Here is an 18,322-nt window from a genome sequence, read left to right as displayed (position 1 = left end):
ACAAAAGTGAGTACACCCTTCACATTTTTATAAATATTTTATTATATCTTTTCATGGGACAACACTGAATACAGTACATGACACTTTGATACAATATAAAGCAGTCAGTGTACAGCTTGTATAAAAGTGTAAAATTGGTGTGCCCTCAAAATAACATAACACATAGCCAATAATGTCTAAACCACTGGTGACAAAAGTGAGTACACCCCTAAGTGAAAATAGCTAAATTGTGCCCAATTAGCCATGGTCGATCAAAGAAGTTGAGTGCACTTACTCAGTGTCATAGACGTATGAGTGCTGCCAGCATTGCTGCAGAGGTTAAAGAGGTAGGGGTCAGACTGTCAGTGCTCATACCATACGCCGCACACTGCATCAAATTGGTCTGCATGGCTGTCATTCCAGAAGGAATGCTCTTCTAAAGATTGCTGAAGACAAGCAGACTAAGGCTATTGATTACTGGAACCATGTCCTGTGGTCTTATGAAACCAATATAAATTTATTTGGTTCAAATGGTGTCTAACATGTGTGGCAGAAACCAGGTGAGCATTGCAAAGGCAAGTGTGTCTTGCTTACAGTCAAGTATGGTGGTAGGAGCATCATGATTTGGAGCTGCATGAGTACTGCTGGCTGTGGGGAGCTACAGTTCATTGAGGGAACCATGAATGCCAACATGTACCATGAGATCAAACAAAAAAACATTTTTGTAATGCATTATGTGTTATTATATATGTGAATATGTTTGTATTATAATTTTATAACTGATATGGGGAATGGGGAATTTTGCTATGTTATAATCATGTGAATCGAGGTCGTGGTAATGCCCACATTAACTTGAAAAATAAGCAATCTGGATGAGTCCACAGGTGCTCCTGACGAAGCGGAGGCGAAACCCAGGTTGGGCTTTTGATGAGAGAACGTGCACATTTTATATGATTCCCTCCCTTCTGAAACTGGGTCGCAGGGGGTATTCCAAAATGATAACGACCCCAAACACACTGCTAGGGTAAAGGTGCTGGACTGGCCAAGCATGTCTCCAGACCTAAACCCTACTGAGCATCCTTGGGGCATCCTCAAACAGAAGGCAGAGGAGTACATGGTCTCTAACATCCACCAGGTCCATGATGTCGTCATGGAGGAGTGGAAGAGGATTCCTGTGACAATTTGTAAAGCCATAGTGAACTCCATGCCCAAGAGATTTAAGGCAGTGCTGGAAAATAATGGTGGCCACAAAAAATATTGACACCATGGGCACAATTTGGCCATTTTCACTTAGGGGTGTACTCACTTTTGTTGACAGCGGTTTAGACATTAATGGCTGTTTGTTATGTTATTTTGTTATTTAGACTGTTATACAAGCTGTAGATAGACTACTTTCACTGTATCAAAGTGTAATATTTTCAGTAAAATATATATCTCCATAAAAAGATATAATAAAATATTTACAAAAATGAGAGGGGTGTAGTCAATTTTGTGAGATACTGTATATTAAAAACTAAATATTCAAATGTTTAGCCTATAATTAAATGCACAACACATTGCATACAGATTGTTAGGTCCTACACCTTTATTCTAAAAATAAATAAATAACATTAGTAATGTTTCCTGTCCTGTCAACAGTAATAACATATTATCCCCAAAGTTCCAAGTGTCCCCACCTCTATGCACCAATTTAAACATACATACTTAATTTTTTTTATCCATGTGCTAGTAGTTAGGTTTGTATCGAACTTTAGGATTTTTGGACCCCGGACCTGAACCCGAACATTTCAGTAAAAGTTTGGGTTCGGTGTTTGGTGAGTTAATGGCTCTTTTTGAAAGGCTGCAGAGCCGCCAATCAACAAGCGTTTTACTATGTGCCCTTAGAAGCCATCACAGCCATGCCTACTAATGGCATGGTTGTGATGGGCCAGTGCAGCATGAGACCCAGCCTCTATATAAGCTGGAGTCAGGTAGCACTGCACGTCACTCTGCTGTTACTTGTGAAAGGAGAGGATGCTGCTGCTGCTGTGAGGGAGAGAATAGGAAAGAATCTTTAATCAGAAGTGCTTGTTAACTCAGCGATCTACCTAGATTTAGTTTTGTGTGTGCAGTGCACAATCTTTTTACCCTGCCCTGAGCCCAGTGACACAGAAAAATAACTTTTATCAGTCTGTTAGTTAGGTGGGCAGCGGCGGCCATTTTATGCAAGCTCAGTGCACCAGCACAGCATATGTGCTTTTGTGACATTAAAATCCAAGCTTGAAATACTGCAATAATAACCTGGGTTTAAAAAAATACACCCATTTTTGGCAATATCCTACATCTGGTGCCTTTGCAGCATTTGTCAGTGTGCAATTTAAGATAGAAATACAGCAATAATTTTCTGGGTTTTAAAAAACACCCTTTTTGGGCAAAATACTAAAATTTACAGCCCTTGCTGCATCTGTCAGTGTGAAATTCAAGCGTTAGATACTGCTAATTCTGCTATTCTGTTAGTAAAAAAAAACGTAAAAGTACTTAATATTGCAGACTTTGCTGCATCTGTGATTGTTAAAAACAAGCTTGAAATACTTCAATCATTTTCTGGGTTTTAAAACACACCCATTTTTGGCAATAGCCTCCATCTAGTGCCTCTGCTGCATTAGTCAGTGTGCAATTTAAGCTAGAAATAGTTATAATTTTCAGGGTTTTAAAAAAACACCTTTTTTGGGCAAAATACACAATTTTACAGCCCTTGCTGCATCTGTACGTGTGAAATTCAAGCGTTATATACTGCTGTCATATTCTGTTAGTAAAAGAAAAAACACCCCTTTTGGGGCAAAGTACTTAATATTGCAGCCTTTGCTGCATCTGTGATTGTTAAACACAAGCTTGAAATACTTCTATAATTTTCTGGGTTTTAAAAAACACAAATTTTTGGCAATACCCTCCATCTGGGGCCTCTGCCGCATTAGTCAGTGTGCAATTTAAGCTAGAAATACAGCTTTAATTTTCAGGGTTGTAAAAAACACCCTTTTTGGGCAAAATACTCAATTTTACAGCCCTTGCTGCATCTGTACGTGTGAGATACACGCTTTAGATATTGCTGGGCTATTATGGTATTAAAAAAAACACATTTTGTGCTAAATACTTAATTTGTGGCCTTGTCTGCATCTGTACGTGTGAGATACACGCTTTAGATACTGCTGTCATATTCTGTTATTCAAAAAACACAACTTTGGGGCAAAAATCTTAATTTTTTAAGATTTTTGCCCCCTGTCATTGTGAGATACACCCTTTAGATACTGTTGTGCTATTCTGCTATTAATAAAAAAAACAACACCCATTTAGGGCAAAAATCTTAATTTTTGCAGCCTTTGCTGCATCTGTCATTGTGAGATATACCCTTTAGATACTCTTGTTCTATTCTGCTCTAAAAAAAACACCCATTTTGGGCAAGATCCTAAATTTGAGAAATATAATAGCGTCAAATAAGGGATGTGGCGCCAGTCGCGGTGCTGCTGGTGGAGCTCCTGTTGCAGGGAGAGGACATGGTCGATCTGTGCCAGCTACATGCAAAAGTGAAACACCTTCCTCAGGTGCAAGTAGGCGACAGAACCTTCAGTGGTATTTGGTCAGGCCTAATGCGGCTCTACGAATGGTGAGGCCAGAACAAGTACAGGCGATAGTAGATTGGGTTGCGGACAGTGCCTCCAGTTCCTTTACATTGTCTCCCACCCAGTCTCCAGCTGAAAAATCAGAGTTGGCACCTGCAGCCGATGTCCATCAGTCTTTCACCCCCTTGCAAATCAGCCAAGCAGTCTGAGCCCCAAGTCATGCAGCAGTCTCTTCTGCTTTTGATGACTTTGCTAGCAGGGTTTCCCAGGAACATCCACCTGGCCCTACCCCAGAAGTGGAAGATATTGAGTGCACCGATGCCCAACCACTTATGTTTCAAGATGAATACATGGAAGGACCACCGCAGGACGTCTCGGATGATGACGAAACACATGTGCCAACTGCTGTGGCTTTCGAAAGTGTGCAGACCGACAAGGAAGGCAGGGGTGAAGACTGGGTGGAAGATGATGTGGAGGATGATGAGGTCCTCGACCCCACATAGAATCAAGGTCATGCGAGTGACCTGTGTAGTTCGGAGGAAGATGCGGTGGTCGCACAGAGCCACCAGCACAGCAGAAGAGGGAGCAGGGTGCAAAAGCGGAGCGGCCGTCCCCTAGACAGTACGCCTGCTACTGCCCACCGCAGCAAGGGACTGAGCACACCAAATCCAGCCCCAAGGAGTTCCCTGGCGTAGCAGTTCTTCAGACAATGTGCTGACGATAAGACACAAGTGGTTTTCAATCAGAGCCTAAAGCGAGGCATAAATGTTCTCAACCTGAGCACAACCTGCATGACCAGGCATCTAAGTGCAAAGCACGAGCTGAAGAGGAGTAGACACCTAAAAAACCAAGAAAGGTCTCTGGCTCCTCCTGCTTCCTCTTCTGCTGCAGTCTCGGCCTCTTCATCCACCTCTGGAGTGACAGTGCCACCTGCCACCCCGCAAACAGAGGATCTGCCAGCAACACCACCACCTGGGTCACCAAGATTCTCCGCAATGTCCCACGGAAGCGTTTAGCTCTCCATCTCCCAAACACTGGAGCGGAAGAGGAAGTACCCCCCTACCCACCTGCGATCCCTGGCCCTGAATGCCAGCATTTCAAAATGATTGTCCTTTAAAATGCTGTCATTCCGTCTGGTGAAGACGGAGAGTTTTAAAAGCTTATAGTGGTGGCTGTCCCACAGTACGTCGTGCCCAGCAGCCACTACTTTTCCAGGTGTTCCATCCCTTCCCTGCACAACCAAGTGGGGGACCAAATCAGTGTGCACTGCGCAACGTCATCTGTGGCAAGGTCCACCTAACTACCGATACGTGGAGTAGACACGGTCAGGGACGTTATATCTCCATAACAGCACACTGGGTAGATGCAGTGGCAGTTGGGCCTGAGGCGGATAGCAGTTTGGCGCATGTCCTTCCACCACGAGGATTGCAGGGTGCTTCAGTTTGCCTCCTGTTGCTCCCTCTTCCTACTCGACCTCCTCATCCTCTACCGGCTCCTCATCCCATCAGCGTAACACCTTCACCACCAACTTCAGCACAGCCAGGGGTAAACAACAGCAGGCAGTTTTAAAACTTATCAGTTTAGGGGACAAACCCCACACCGCACAGGAGCTGTGGACGGGCCTTGAACAACAGACCTATGAGTGGTTGGTGCCAGTGAGCCTCAAGGACTGGTGGTGTGCGATAATAGGCGAAATCTCGTAGCTGCTCTGGCACTAGCCGGTTTGACGTACATCCCTTGCTTGGCACATTTGCTGAATTTGGTGGTGAAGAGATTCCTTAAAAATTCCCCGATATGTCAGAGCTGCTGCATAAAGTGTGGGCCATCTGTGCGAGCTTTCAGCATTCTCACCCTGCTGCTTGCCTGTCAGCACTGCAGCGTAACTTCGGCCTTCCGGCTCACCGCCTCATATGCGACGTGCCCACAAGGTGGAACTCCACCTTGCACATGCTGGCCAGCAAGCAATAGTGGAGTTTCAGCTGCAGCACGCACAGGTGAGTCGCGCTGCGGAACAGCACCACTTCACCACTAAAGACTGGGCCTCCATGCAAGACCTGTGTTCCTTGTTGCGCTGTTTCGAGTACTCCACCAACATGGCCAGTGCCGATAACGCCAATCTCAGCGTTACTATCCCACTTCTGTGCCTCCTTGAAAAACGCTGCTGGCGATGATGGAAGAGGATGTGCCACAAGAGGAGGAGGAAGAGGGATCATTTCATAGGGTTTCCGGCCAGTCATTAACAAGTGGCTCCGAGGTCGGGTTCCTTCACCCACAAATGCCAGGTACACAATTGTCCAGCCAGGGCACAGTTCTGGAAGATGACAAGGTGGAGGATGAGGAGGAGGAAATGGAGGAGGAGGAACCATGTTCACAGCAGGGTGGCACCCAAACCAGCTCATGGCCATCACTGGTGCGTGGCTGGGGGGATACAGAGGACACAGATGATACACCTCCCACAGAGGACAGCTTTTCGTTGCCTCTGGGCAGCCTGGCACACATGAGCGATTACATGCTGCAGTGTCTCCGCAACGACCGCCAAGTTGCCCACATTCTAACTTGTGCTGATTACTGGGAGGCCACGCTGCTGGATCCCGATTACAAGGACAACGTACTGTCCTTAATTCCGTCACTGGAGCGTGATCGTAAGATGAGCAAGTACAAGCGCACGCTGGTAGATGCGCTGCTGGTGGCATTCCCACTTGACATTGGGGGCACAGTGGAAGCACAAGGCGAAGGCAGAGGAGGAGGAGGAAGAGGTTGCCAACACAGCTGGGGCACCACCAGGACCTCAGAAGGCAGGGTTAGCATGGCCGAAATGTGGAAAAGCTTTGTCAGCACGCCACAACAACCAGCACCACCAGCTGATATGGATCGTCTTAGCAGGAGGCAGCATTTCACCAACATGGTGGAACACTACGTGTGCACACGCCTACACGTACTGAATGACGGGTCTGCCCCCTTCAAATTCTGGGTCTCCAAATTGGGCACATGGCCTGAGCTTGCCCTTTATGCCTTGGAGGTGCTGGCCGGCCCTGCAGCCAGTGTATTGTCTGAACGTGTGTTTAGATTGGCAGGGGGCGTTATCACAGACAATTGCTGCCGCCTGTCCACAGCCAATGTGGACAAGCTCACGTTCATTAAAATGAACCAGGCATGGATCCCACAGGACTTGTCCGTACCTTGTGCAGAATAGACATGTATACCGGCCTTAACCAGCCATTGTTATACTACAGCGCAATTGCTCATTGTTGTTTTTTGGATATTTCGCACTCTTTTGAAGTGTACCCAAATAAAATAAAAAAATTAATAAATAAAACCAAAAACCAGTGTTGGCTACCTCGTCCTCATCCACCGCCGCTTCCACCTACACCGCTACGTCCACCGCCTGCTCAAACTCCTACTCCATATGGACCTCCACCTCATAAATCAAGTTTTTTATTTTTTATTTGTACGTATTTTATTTTATGTCAATTTTTGGGTGTGATATACCCCGGCTGTACCTAGTAGACAGGTAAAAACATTTCACTAATTTGTCTGTTACATTTTCTGGTGAAATTCACCAATTTTTGGGTGTGATATACCCCTGCTCTACCTAGTAGACAGGTAACATTTCGCTAATTTGTCTGTTACATATTCAGGTGTAATTCACCAATTTTTGGATGTGATCTACTCCTGCTCTACCTAGTAGACAGGTAACATTTCACTAATTTGTCTGTTACATATTCGGGTGAAATTCACCAATTTTTGGGTGTTATATACCCCGGCTGTACCTAGTAGACAGGTAAAAACATTTCACTAATTTGTCTGTTACATTTTTGGGTGTAATTCACCAATTTTTGGGTGTGATATACCACTGCTATATCTAGTAGACAGGTAAAAAAATTTCATTAATTTTTCAGTTACATTCTTGGGTGATATTTTACCATTTTTGCTGTGAATAAACCCCTGCTCTGCATAGGTGACAGAGAATTAAATTAGTAAAATTCGTCTTTAATTGGCCCTTTCTTTTTTTGATCTTTTTGCTTTAAAAATTTGTCCCACATTTCAGCTCGATCACATTGCAGCCATTGACCTCCCTTGGATGTGGTCTCCCTTTCTCATGCTCCCTCTCCAGCGTGGAACCCTGATTCGCCAATAACCGTAATCAACATGGTAGGCTCAGAAAAGAACATTGAAAGTTGAAAGAGAAGATATCCAAATGGATCGTGGACATCACGGAGACGTGCGATCAGGCGGAAGTTATCTAGGGTCAACAGAGCGTCTAACGTTTCCAAATCCCAAATACCCCAGTGACATTCCCTATAATTTTTAATTAATCATTCCAATAACAGGGCATCTTAAGAGTCCTGTATTGGTATTTATCGTCACTACCTCCCCGAGTCGGGAGTGGGTAATTGCAGCGCGCCCCCTTCTTTGCTTCAATTCTTCCGTTTTAATAGCTTCTCCCACATTTCCGCTCAATCACAATTAAATTTCATCCATTGATCTCCCTTGGATGTGGTCTCTCTTTCTCACGCTCCCTCTCCCACGTGGAACCCTGATTCACCGCTAACCTTGTAGTAATTTACTGTCTGTCCCTTTACCCTAGCAGTCACAGCAGTGCCTTTCTAATTCTCTCCCTCTTGCAATCCAGCAATGCCTACCATGCCTCCCCTCTAGTAACTTCACAATGTTTGTCACTAGAGATGAGTAAAGTATTGGAAAATTTGATTAGGCAGCTTTGCCGAATTTCGTCAAGAAATTTGATTTGCTACAAATACTGTTGAGCGAATCAAAGTATCCGAAGTGCATTCGCCACAAAGCCAAATTTCATCGTGCTTCGTGGTAATGCATCAATTTTTCCTAAAATGGTGACTAAAAGTAAAAAAATTATACTCACCTTATCCACTTGATCACAAAGATGCCATCCGCTCCTGTCTTGATTGAAGAAAATCCGCCAAAAAGTGATGACGTCACTGCACACGGCCAGTATGATCAAACTTCTGTACTGTTCCAGTGCCACCAACAAAGAGGTATCTGGCGCTTAAAAAAACCTCTTTTGTAAATGTTGAAATCATATAGTTTTGTCAAGTTTTGATGTAGTTTTGCGAGCAAAACTCGAAAGTTGTTCCAAAACAAAGGAGATTGTTTTTCCTTCATTTTGCATTTACTGTTGGCTGAAAAACTGTATATGGGATTCTAGCTGGAAATCTGCAAGTTTTGACTTTATTTGCCACTACTTTGTGGAAATGGTGATTATTAAGTTTTATAAGAGCAATGTGTGATGACAGAGATAAAGGTTTATTAGCATATTGCATGTTTTTGCAAGTAAAAATTTAATATAAATGTGAATAGGATTTTCCAAAATCCCATTCACATAGCAAAGAAAATATAAATTTGAAATTGTAATACATACCTCATCATCAAAAATGATGCAAGTTTTGCCCACACCGTTTTTTGTTTTGTATAGTGTTTTTTTTTAGGTGTAGTACAGAGCATTATATTGCCATTATGAATAAACAAAATCTGTCACCATAATTTTAGACTAGTATCAGTAATAAAACATAAGTAGTACATAAGTAGTACTGAAATAAGGAGTCCAAAAATAGAAAGTAAACCTACTCATGTACGTATTACTGCAGATAATAGTCCAAGATCCTAGTGACAGATTCAATTTATGCAAGGAATATTGATGTTTCTACTTTTATTGTAGCCTTTCTCTATTTTCTTCAAAACTATTTTTATTGAAATCTTTTTAAATTTTTTGTATAAATTATAGACTATTAAGTCATGCAAAGGTCAAGGAATATCAAATACAATCTGAAAACAAATGACAATAAAGCAAGGCTTTTCGATGAGGTCATACACACAAACAAAAATAAATACAAATGTATTCATACCTTAACTGTAATAAAGAACAAAGAGAACATGGAATCAGAAACCAAACATAGTGTTCATATCTTCAGCCATATTAATTCCTCATCTTTCAAATACACGCGAAAGAACAGCAAAGAGCAAATAATCAATAAATAAATAATATGATCAGGCAACTGACAAGAGGGAACCTTATCTAGAGAAAGTGGAGCATCCAAACAGACACAGACCTACTCTCCAAAGGGGGCCCACCAAAGTGGCCTAAGGTCTCATTTATGGCTGTAGAAATTACTCCTCCTACAATATTTCTGTGCAAAATAAAAATTGAGCACAACACAAATCTAATTTATAACACCCATTAAGTTTTTCATACAAATCTCTCTTTTAAAGATTAAATAAATAAATAAAGAGCCTTAGCAGTAAAGATACTAATAGTAGTATTTATTTATCCTCTGTTAGCGCCTTTCAGAAAATCACGTTCTTCTCCTTTAGGTTTTATCTAAACATCTCTTCATGAAGGAATATATTATCCAAACTATAATGTTTATTGCGTGTTCATATGGCTACATAAAACAGACAAATTCACGAATATATGATATTTGTGAAATATTGCAAATTTGAATATTGCCCCTGCTGTTCATCACTACAGTTCATCAGAAAACTAAAATGGGAAGAAGAATATACACAAATGAATGACAAACCATGAGGGAACTCACAGGAGTAGATTATAGTTTGTATTTCCATTAAATAACTAATGCAGAGAGGGTAATAATAGCAAAGCTTTGTATAAATCAAGCTACTGGTGATCTGCATTCATTACAGTCTGTGAACCAAATAAGTGCTCTGTTTCACTATTACGGCTGCTAGAGAGATCTATGAGAAATAGTGAAGCTCTATGTTCCCGTTGCTATCTTATCTTTACATGACCCCTGCTGCACCATTCATATTTTGTCTATTGCTTTTTTTTCTTATTACTGGTTTGAATAAAAGTTATATTTAATGTCAGACATCCCAGTGGTTTGTCACATGAATACTGTATCTGAAAAATATCTTGCAGAATATGGTTTATGTCTTCCCAGTAGCGAACCAGTTTTAGGCAGTGCCAAAGCATATGAATCATATCTGCTCCCCTATTGGCGAATCTCAGGCATTTTTCTGTGACAATATGTCTGATCATGACAGCATGTTATGAACATAGTAGATCATATGCAGTGTGTATAGCTGAGCAAATTGGTGCATATTAATACTCAGTGGGTGAGACTTATCAAAGCTAGCACAAAGGACAATTGGCTCAGTTGCCCATAACAATCATCTTGCCCCTTTCAATTTTCCAAATAAAGCATTGTAAAATGAAAGTTGGAATCTGTTTTGTTGCTAGGGGTAACTAAGCCAGTTTTCCTTGGCACTAATTTTGATAAATCTCCCCCAATGTGTTTAAAGAAAAATATCAATTTGTGCATCCCATTTCTTAAAGTAAATCAAAATCCTATGCAGTTTAGACAATGTCCCTTGATAGTCCCACACTTCACTAAGTGCTCAAATATATCAGAGCACTCCAATCCAAACCTCTTTCCTTTCAAAATCTAAATAGAAAAAAAAAACATATCACTTCTTTGTATAATCCTACACTTGCTATATCATATAGAATGTTGGATAAGATTTAAAGGGGATGATTTGTCAAAAGTGGTGTAAAGGAATACTGGCTTAGTTGCCCATGGCAAAAAATCTGATTCCTCCTTTCAATTTTCACAGTACCTCTGAAAAATAAAAGGTGGAATTTTATTGGTTCATATGGGCAGCTTATCCAGTTTTCTTTTACCTCAGTTTTGATAAATCTCCCCCAAAGTGCTCAGTAATAAGCCCTCCATCTAAAAAAGAGCAAATATTATAACAGGAGACCTGACGGAATTCCAAACAGCTACATAAACAATTTTATAAATCCCGCCCTCCACCCAGCTAGATGCTGAAACTCTGCCACCAAAAAATTCTCTCTAAAATCGCCACCCCCTCATGTTTAAAACTTGTCTTCTATCTTACCAATAAGAAATCATATAGGATACCTTCTAATGACATAGATATAAAATCTGGGATCAAAATAGGGGTATTAAGCAGAAAAAGGACCTGGGAAAGATTTATCATCTTTAGAACCATAGCTCTTTTCTTGATTAAGATCAGAAGACCCCTCCACCCTCTCAGCTTATTTCTAGCAGATTCTAAAATAGGAAGAAGATTCAGATGAATATAACCCAACAAAGGAAGGAGGGATCACCTGGTCTTGAGTCAAAAGAGGATATATTTTCCAAGGCACTTTTACCCCGAAAATCTTCCAAACATGTATACAACTACATATACCTTTATGATAGGCCTATTCTACTATAAAAAATTTGATCAGGTTTCCGCAAACTATCTAAATCAACTACTGTACATACAAAAATATACAAACCTGCCTGGTACTGTTCTCCAGCTTCTGTACAAGATTATCCCACCTCTTAGCAAAGTCGTCTAACCTTGCATCATGTTTCTGAGATACTGCTGTATTTTTCAAAGCGTAAAGGAGATCCTGACTTAGAGAGTACAGTGTTTCCATTGACTTCTTTTTAATTTCTATTTCTCCTTTCAAGATCTGTCAAAAAAGATTTCATTATTATAACATAAGTTTAATTATTTTATTACTTTATTTTTAAGCTTGAAAATATTTTATTCCAAAATAGCGGGGGGGGGGGGGGGGGATGCTAATTTCATTGATGTTAGGCAAGCAATCCTGCCTAGAATTTCATTTTTTTGTTGATTTTAGCAGCAATCAATGGCTTTGAAACAATCCAGTCGAGTTTATTAATTTTTTTTCCCCCATGGGAGTTCATTTTAATTTTTTTATAGTTAGCTTATTGTACAGTGGAGCTTTATCAATTGCAGCATCTGAAACGTATATAGACAACTGTGAAAACAACAGATCATACTTGCTAGAATAAGCGGAAATATAGGAGGATCAAGTATATCTGGTTAGACACTACTTTAAATTCAATTAATTGATTTTAAATTTAAGGGGTTGTGTCACTTCAGCAAATAACATTTATTATGTGGAGGAAGTTAATACAAGGCTTTTACCAATGTATTGGTATTATCCATATCGCCTCCTTCGCTGGCTGGATTCATTTTTCTATCACATTATACTGTGATCATTTTCATGGTTACGGAAAGTGCTGGCTTCTCTGTTAGCCGGGACCGCGGGAGCTCACATAGGCTAGTGCTTTTTCCTATAGTGTGCAAGCACAGCCACTGCTGCTGGATTGCTGGGTGGTTGTAACCATGGAAACAAACAGTGTATAATGTGATGGAAAACTGAATTCAGCTAGCAAAGGAAACAATATGGATAATAACTATATATTAGAAAGTGTCCTGCATTAACTTTCTCTACATGATAAATGCCACATTCTAAAGTGAGACAACCCTGAAGGGAACCATTTTAAGATGAATATTCAACCATTATTCAACCATTTTTTTCAAGCAATGTATTATCTTTTTCTCATTTTTTATGAAACCATACATATACAGGTTTAAAGCATAATATGCTGACTGACTCCTTCACCAGTCAGTGAACGGGGTTGAGCCATGCCCAGGCCAGTGATAATAATCGTGATGTCACTGGACCTGCAAGAAACAGCGATAAGGCTGCAGCGCTACAGAGAGCATTGCTGCCTTTTTCAAAAAGTTGATCAGCAGATGTCCCGGTTGTCGGACCCCTGCAGATCAGATGTTTATGATTTATCCTTTGGATAGATCATCAGTAATAAAAAGGTGTAGAACCCCTTTAATCTTTGTCTATCAATGGGATTTGGAGCTCTGTATGAGAAACCAAGACATATAAAAATATATTATGAAATTCATCTTCCAAGAAATCGGAAACTGCATGGTGGGAACAATTGGAGATTTACTTTGAAGATCTTCTATAGTTAGTAGTGCTGAAAAAGAATAAAATAAGACAGCTAAGGAAAACTTACTGTTTTTATTAAATTAATATTATTGTTTCTTTTGAAGAGTTTATAAAGAGTATATTTAGTGTTTTTTACATGTGCTACCTATTATTTTCAACTTGTGTAAATTGTCTCCTTAGCCTCAAACTACAGTACATAGTGTAAGGTAAACACAGTAAGTTAAATTTAATAATAAGAGTATTATAAAAGGTATAATTACTGAGGCACTGCAAGGTGGCAATTATAAATACTAGAAGCGCTATTGGGGGGCATTAAACATACTAGGGGTCATGGTGCATTATAAATACCACAGGGGGCCATTATAAATACTGGTGGCACTACAAGTGGACCATTATAAATATTGGTGACAATAGAAGTGGGCATTATAACTTAATTATCACTACTGAGGCACTGTGGGACATTATTACTATTGGGGAATTATGGGCAGTATTATTATTGGGTACAATATGGAGGCCTTTGCTACTACTAGGGAGTATTATCACTATTAAGGACATTGTAAGGGGCACTATTACTAATGAGAAAAATGACCACTATTGGTGGGACGTTTGAGAACACTTTGGGTACTATCTTTAAAGGGAACCTGTCACCGGGATTTTGGGTATAGAGCTGAGGACATGGGTTGCTAGATGGCCGCTAGCACATCCACAATACCCAGTCCCCATAGCTCTTTGTGCTTTTATTGTGTAAAAAACCGATTTGATACATATGCAAATTAACCTAAGATGAGTCAGAGATTGAAAATATGACTCTTCTCTGGTCACACAAGTAAGATATGACTCTTTTATGTTAATTTGCATATGTATCAAATAGTTTTTTTTACACAATAAAAGCACACAGAGCTATGGGGACTGGGTATTGCAGATGTGCTAACGGCGATCTAGCAACCCATGTCCTCAGCTCTATACCCAAAATCCCGATGACAGGTTCCCTTTAAGGCACTGTTATTTTATAAGTATAATATTTGGGGTATTGGGGAGTAGTGATGGACGAACATCGGCTGCGATGGTTCGCAAACGCGATTGCGCAAATGCGATCAAATGTTCGCGAACCACAAGTTCGCTGCGGGCCCCATTCACTTTAATGGCAGGCGAACCTGAAAAACCTTCAGCTCATATTTGCAGCCACCAAATGATTGCAAGAAGTGCACAAATCGCCCCACAACATGGAGAGTGACATACCAGATGTATTATTCGAATTTGCAATCTCCATTCATTATTTTTTTCAATGCAAAATATCGGCAATGTAATTTTCGCCTATGCGGATGCGCAAAATATGCGCGGCCTACTACAGCAACCATGTTTCCACCAGACCAAAGTTGGATGCGATCAGAAAAGATGGTTGGCAACAATTTTCACAACATTGAGGACGAATTTCTGATCACTGTAAGTCATTTGACATTAAAGCAATGTATTTGATTACATTTTACATGCATGTTGTAACAATCACTGTATATGCAGATCGCAGATCGAGTGTTTAAAAAAAGCACCATTGCGAAAATCGCTAATGATACGATTTATTTTTTGGCGGTACAAACAACTTCACATTTTATAAGGTCTCATGAGATATTAGTGATTGGTGTGAAAACTTGCCACTCCAGTACAGGCCCCAAAAATTTGCCAATAGACATTCACCTGACAGCACACAACTTTGTAGGATTCTGTGGCTGGAGGTACATTAGGTGGTTACAAGATAAAAATGTAACTGTCGGCCAGTACAGGCCCCAAAAATTAGCCAATAGGCATTACCTGACAGCAAAGAACTTTGGATTCTTTAGCTGGAGGTACATTAGGGGGTCACAGGATAAAAATCTAACTGTCGGCCAGTACAGACCCCAAAAATTTGCCAATAGGCATTCACCTGACAGCAAAGAATTTGGTAAACTGTGGCTGGAGGTACATTAGGCGGTCACAGGATAAAAATGTAACTGTCGGCCAGTACAGGCCCCAAAAATTAGCCAATAGGTATTAACTGACAGCAAAGAACTTTGGAATCTGTGGCTGGAGGTACATTAGGTGGTCACAGGATAAAAATGTAACTGTCGGCCAGTACAGGCCCCAAAACTTAGCCAATAGGCATTCACCTTTACAGCGAAGAATTTGGGAATCTGTGGCTGGAGGTACATTAGGCGGTCACAGGAAAAAAATGTAACTGTCGGCCAGTACAGGCCCCAAAAATTAGCCAATAGCCGTTCACCTAACAGCAAAGAACTTAGGATTCTGTAGCTGGAGGTACATTAGGCGCTCACAGGATAAATATGTCACTGTCGGCCAGTATAGGCCTCAAAAATTAGGCATTCAACGGACATAAAAGGCCTTTTATGCCGCTGTATTTATGTAAGACAGGGACCATGATTTGTTCTGGGTGGTGGCGGATATTTGTGGGCTGTCATGAGGAATGTCAATCAAACATGGTCGACTCGTCACATGTGTTGAATTCCTCCGAGATCCATGCCTCATTTATTTTGAGACTTTCGGACAGGACACTGGACGAGGGGCAAGCCAACAGTACCATGGCAAATTGTGCCAGCTCTGGCCACAGGTCAAGCCTGCACACCCAGTAGTCCAGGGGTTGATCGCTTCTCAGAGCGTCGACATTGGCCGTTAACCCAATGTAGTTGGACACCTGTCAGTCTGAGGCTGGATCTGGAGGACGGCTGTCAATGGGTTGGCCTCAAGAATGATCTCGTATCCGAAGTGACCAACACATCTTCAAACCGCCCTCTTCTTGCATGAGCTGTTGGATTGGTACCCGCAACTGTTTCTCTGTGAGTGGAAATTCCTCTGCCAGCTCCCACGAAAGCAGAATGCAGCATTTCTCGAAGCAAGGCCTGGAAGTACTGCAATCTGACAGCCCTCTGTGATGGTGGTAACATTTCTGCCATTTTATGTTTGTACCGGGGGTCTAAGTACATTGCCACCCAGTACTGGTCCTTGCCCTTTATGATTTTTTTACGGGGGTCCTTCTTAAAATACTGGCACATGAAGGCCCCTGTATAAAACACTGGCACTAAACTGGAAGCGGTGGAGTGGCCTGGATCCTGCTCATCATCCAGGATAATGTCATCCTCGTTCTCCTCCCCCCATCCACTGACAACACTAGGGATCCCAGAAACGTTTAAGGCATGCTCTTCTGGCTCCTCCTCCGTCCCGGCACCATCCTCCTCTGTCTCCTCTTCAGACTCCTGTTGTTGACTTGTCTCAGATGTAGTAGCCCCCCCTGGGAATTCATCCAGCATTGCGACTTCCTCATCTTCCAGCTCCTGCTCCTCGACGGCTTGATCAATGACACGATGCAATGCACGCTCCAGAAAGAAGGCGTAAGGTATGATGTCACTGAGGACGCCCTGGCTGCGACTGACCAGTTTGGTGATCTAAGCAAATGGTCGCAGAAGTATGAATGCATCGCGCATGAGCAGCCACTGGCATGGTGAAAAAAAAACAAGCTCCCCAGAACCTGTCCTACAGCAGAATTTGTACAGGTTGTCGTTAACTGCACGTTTCTGCTGGAGCAGCCTATCAAGCATATACAAGGTGGAGTTCCATCGTGTCGGGCAGTCACAAATCAGACATCTGATGGGCAGGTTGTGTCGCCGCCGAATGTCGGCAAGGCGAGCCAAGGCCGTGTAAGATCTTCTGAAATGGCCAGAGATTTTCCTGGCCTGCCGCAAGATGTCCTGGACCCCGGGGTATTTGGCAACGAATCGCTGCACGACTAAGTTCAGGACATGTGCCATGCACGGCACGTGTGTCATTTTGCCCTGTTTCAGTGTGCTCAGCAGATTGGCACCGATGTCGCACATCACTTTACCAACTGTCAAATTGAGTGGGGTTAGCCACTGATCTGCCTGTGACCGCAAAGCTGAAAGGAGTGCAGGACTGGTGTGGCTCTTGGCTTCCAGGCACAACAGAGGCAGCACAGCATGGCAACGTCTCACCTGGCACGTCAAATAGGTTCTGGGGAGCAGAAAAGACGGTAGTAGCAGAAAAGGAGGAGTCAGCCGAGGAGGAGAGGGAGGATGGAGTAGGAGGAGGAGAAGAAGAGGCAGGCCTGCATGCAATCCGCGGCAGTAACACCAAATCTATACGGGTGCCACGGGTTGCATGCTTGACGGCCGTCAGAAGATTTACCCAGTGGGCAGTAAAAGTTATGTACCTTACCTGCCCGTGTTTGCTAGACCACCTGTCTGTGGTCAGATGTATCTTGGCACCGACATGGTGTGCCAGAGATACATTCACTTGTCATTGAACGTGGCCATATAGCTCTGTGATGACCTACTGGGAGAAATATTTCCTTCCAGGGACCTTCCATTGCGGTGTTCCAATGGCCACAAATTTTCTAAAGGCCTCCGAGTCCACCAGTTTATATGGCAGTAGTTGGCGAGCTAGCAGTTCCGAAAAGCCAGCGGTCAGCCATTGGGCAAGAGGGTTATCCGGCGTCATCATCTTTTTACGCTCAAACATTTGGGCCACGGAAGCCTGCCTTTTTCCAGATAAACGCGAGGATGGCACGGTGGAAGATGGAGTAGAGGACAATTGGGAGGAGAGAGGAGAAGAAGAGGCAGGACGTGGAGCGCAGGGAGTGTGGCTTTGTGGGTTCTGACGACGTTGCTCCCACTGGGCTCGGTGATGGGAGGGCAGGTGCCTTCTTAACGTGGTCGTCCCAAGGTGAGTGTTTGGCTTACCGCGACTTATGTGTTGACAGCAAAGGCTGCAGATGGCAACACTATTGTCAGCAGCGGACACGTTAAAAAAAGCCCACACTGCGGAGCTATGTGCCGGCATCCTGGGAGCGCCAGATGTGACCATGCATAGTAGATGGCTCGCTCCTGATACATTTGCAGTATGCTTTTTGCCTCCTGTGCAATGTAAGTTCTGCCTGCTTCTCCTCCCTATCTGCTGCTCC

The 18,322-nt window shown here is 42.5% G+C and overlaps 1 protein-coding gene across 1 annotated transcript in view; it reads right to left on the bottom strand.

The window, feature by feature from the left end:
* The window catches only part of DMD (dystrophin), a 3,443,536-nt gene that overhangs the window by 2,264,045 nt on the left and 1,161,169 nt on the right, over positions 1–18,322 (bottom strand). The window contains 1 exon segment of the mRNA XM_040424996.1: positions 11,872–12,051. Within this exon segment, the coding sequence (XP_040280930.1) occupies positions 11,872–12,051 (180 nt within the window).

The sequence above is a fragment of the Bufo bufo genome, chromosome 3 (genome assembly GCF_905171765.1).
Source record: "Bufo bufo chromosome 3, aBufBuf1.1, whole genome shotgun sequence".
In the NCBI taxonomy this organism is placed as follows: domain Eukaryota; kingdom Metazoa; phylum Chordata; class Amphibia; order Anura; family Bufonidae; genus Bufo; species Bufo bufo.
Note: the sequence above shows the minus strand (reverse complement) of the source record. Positions and strands in the feature narration are given on the sequence as shown.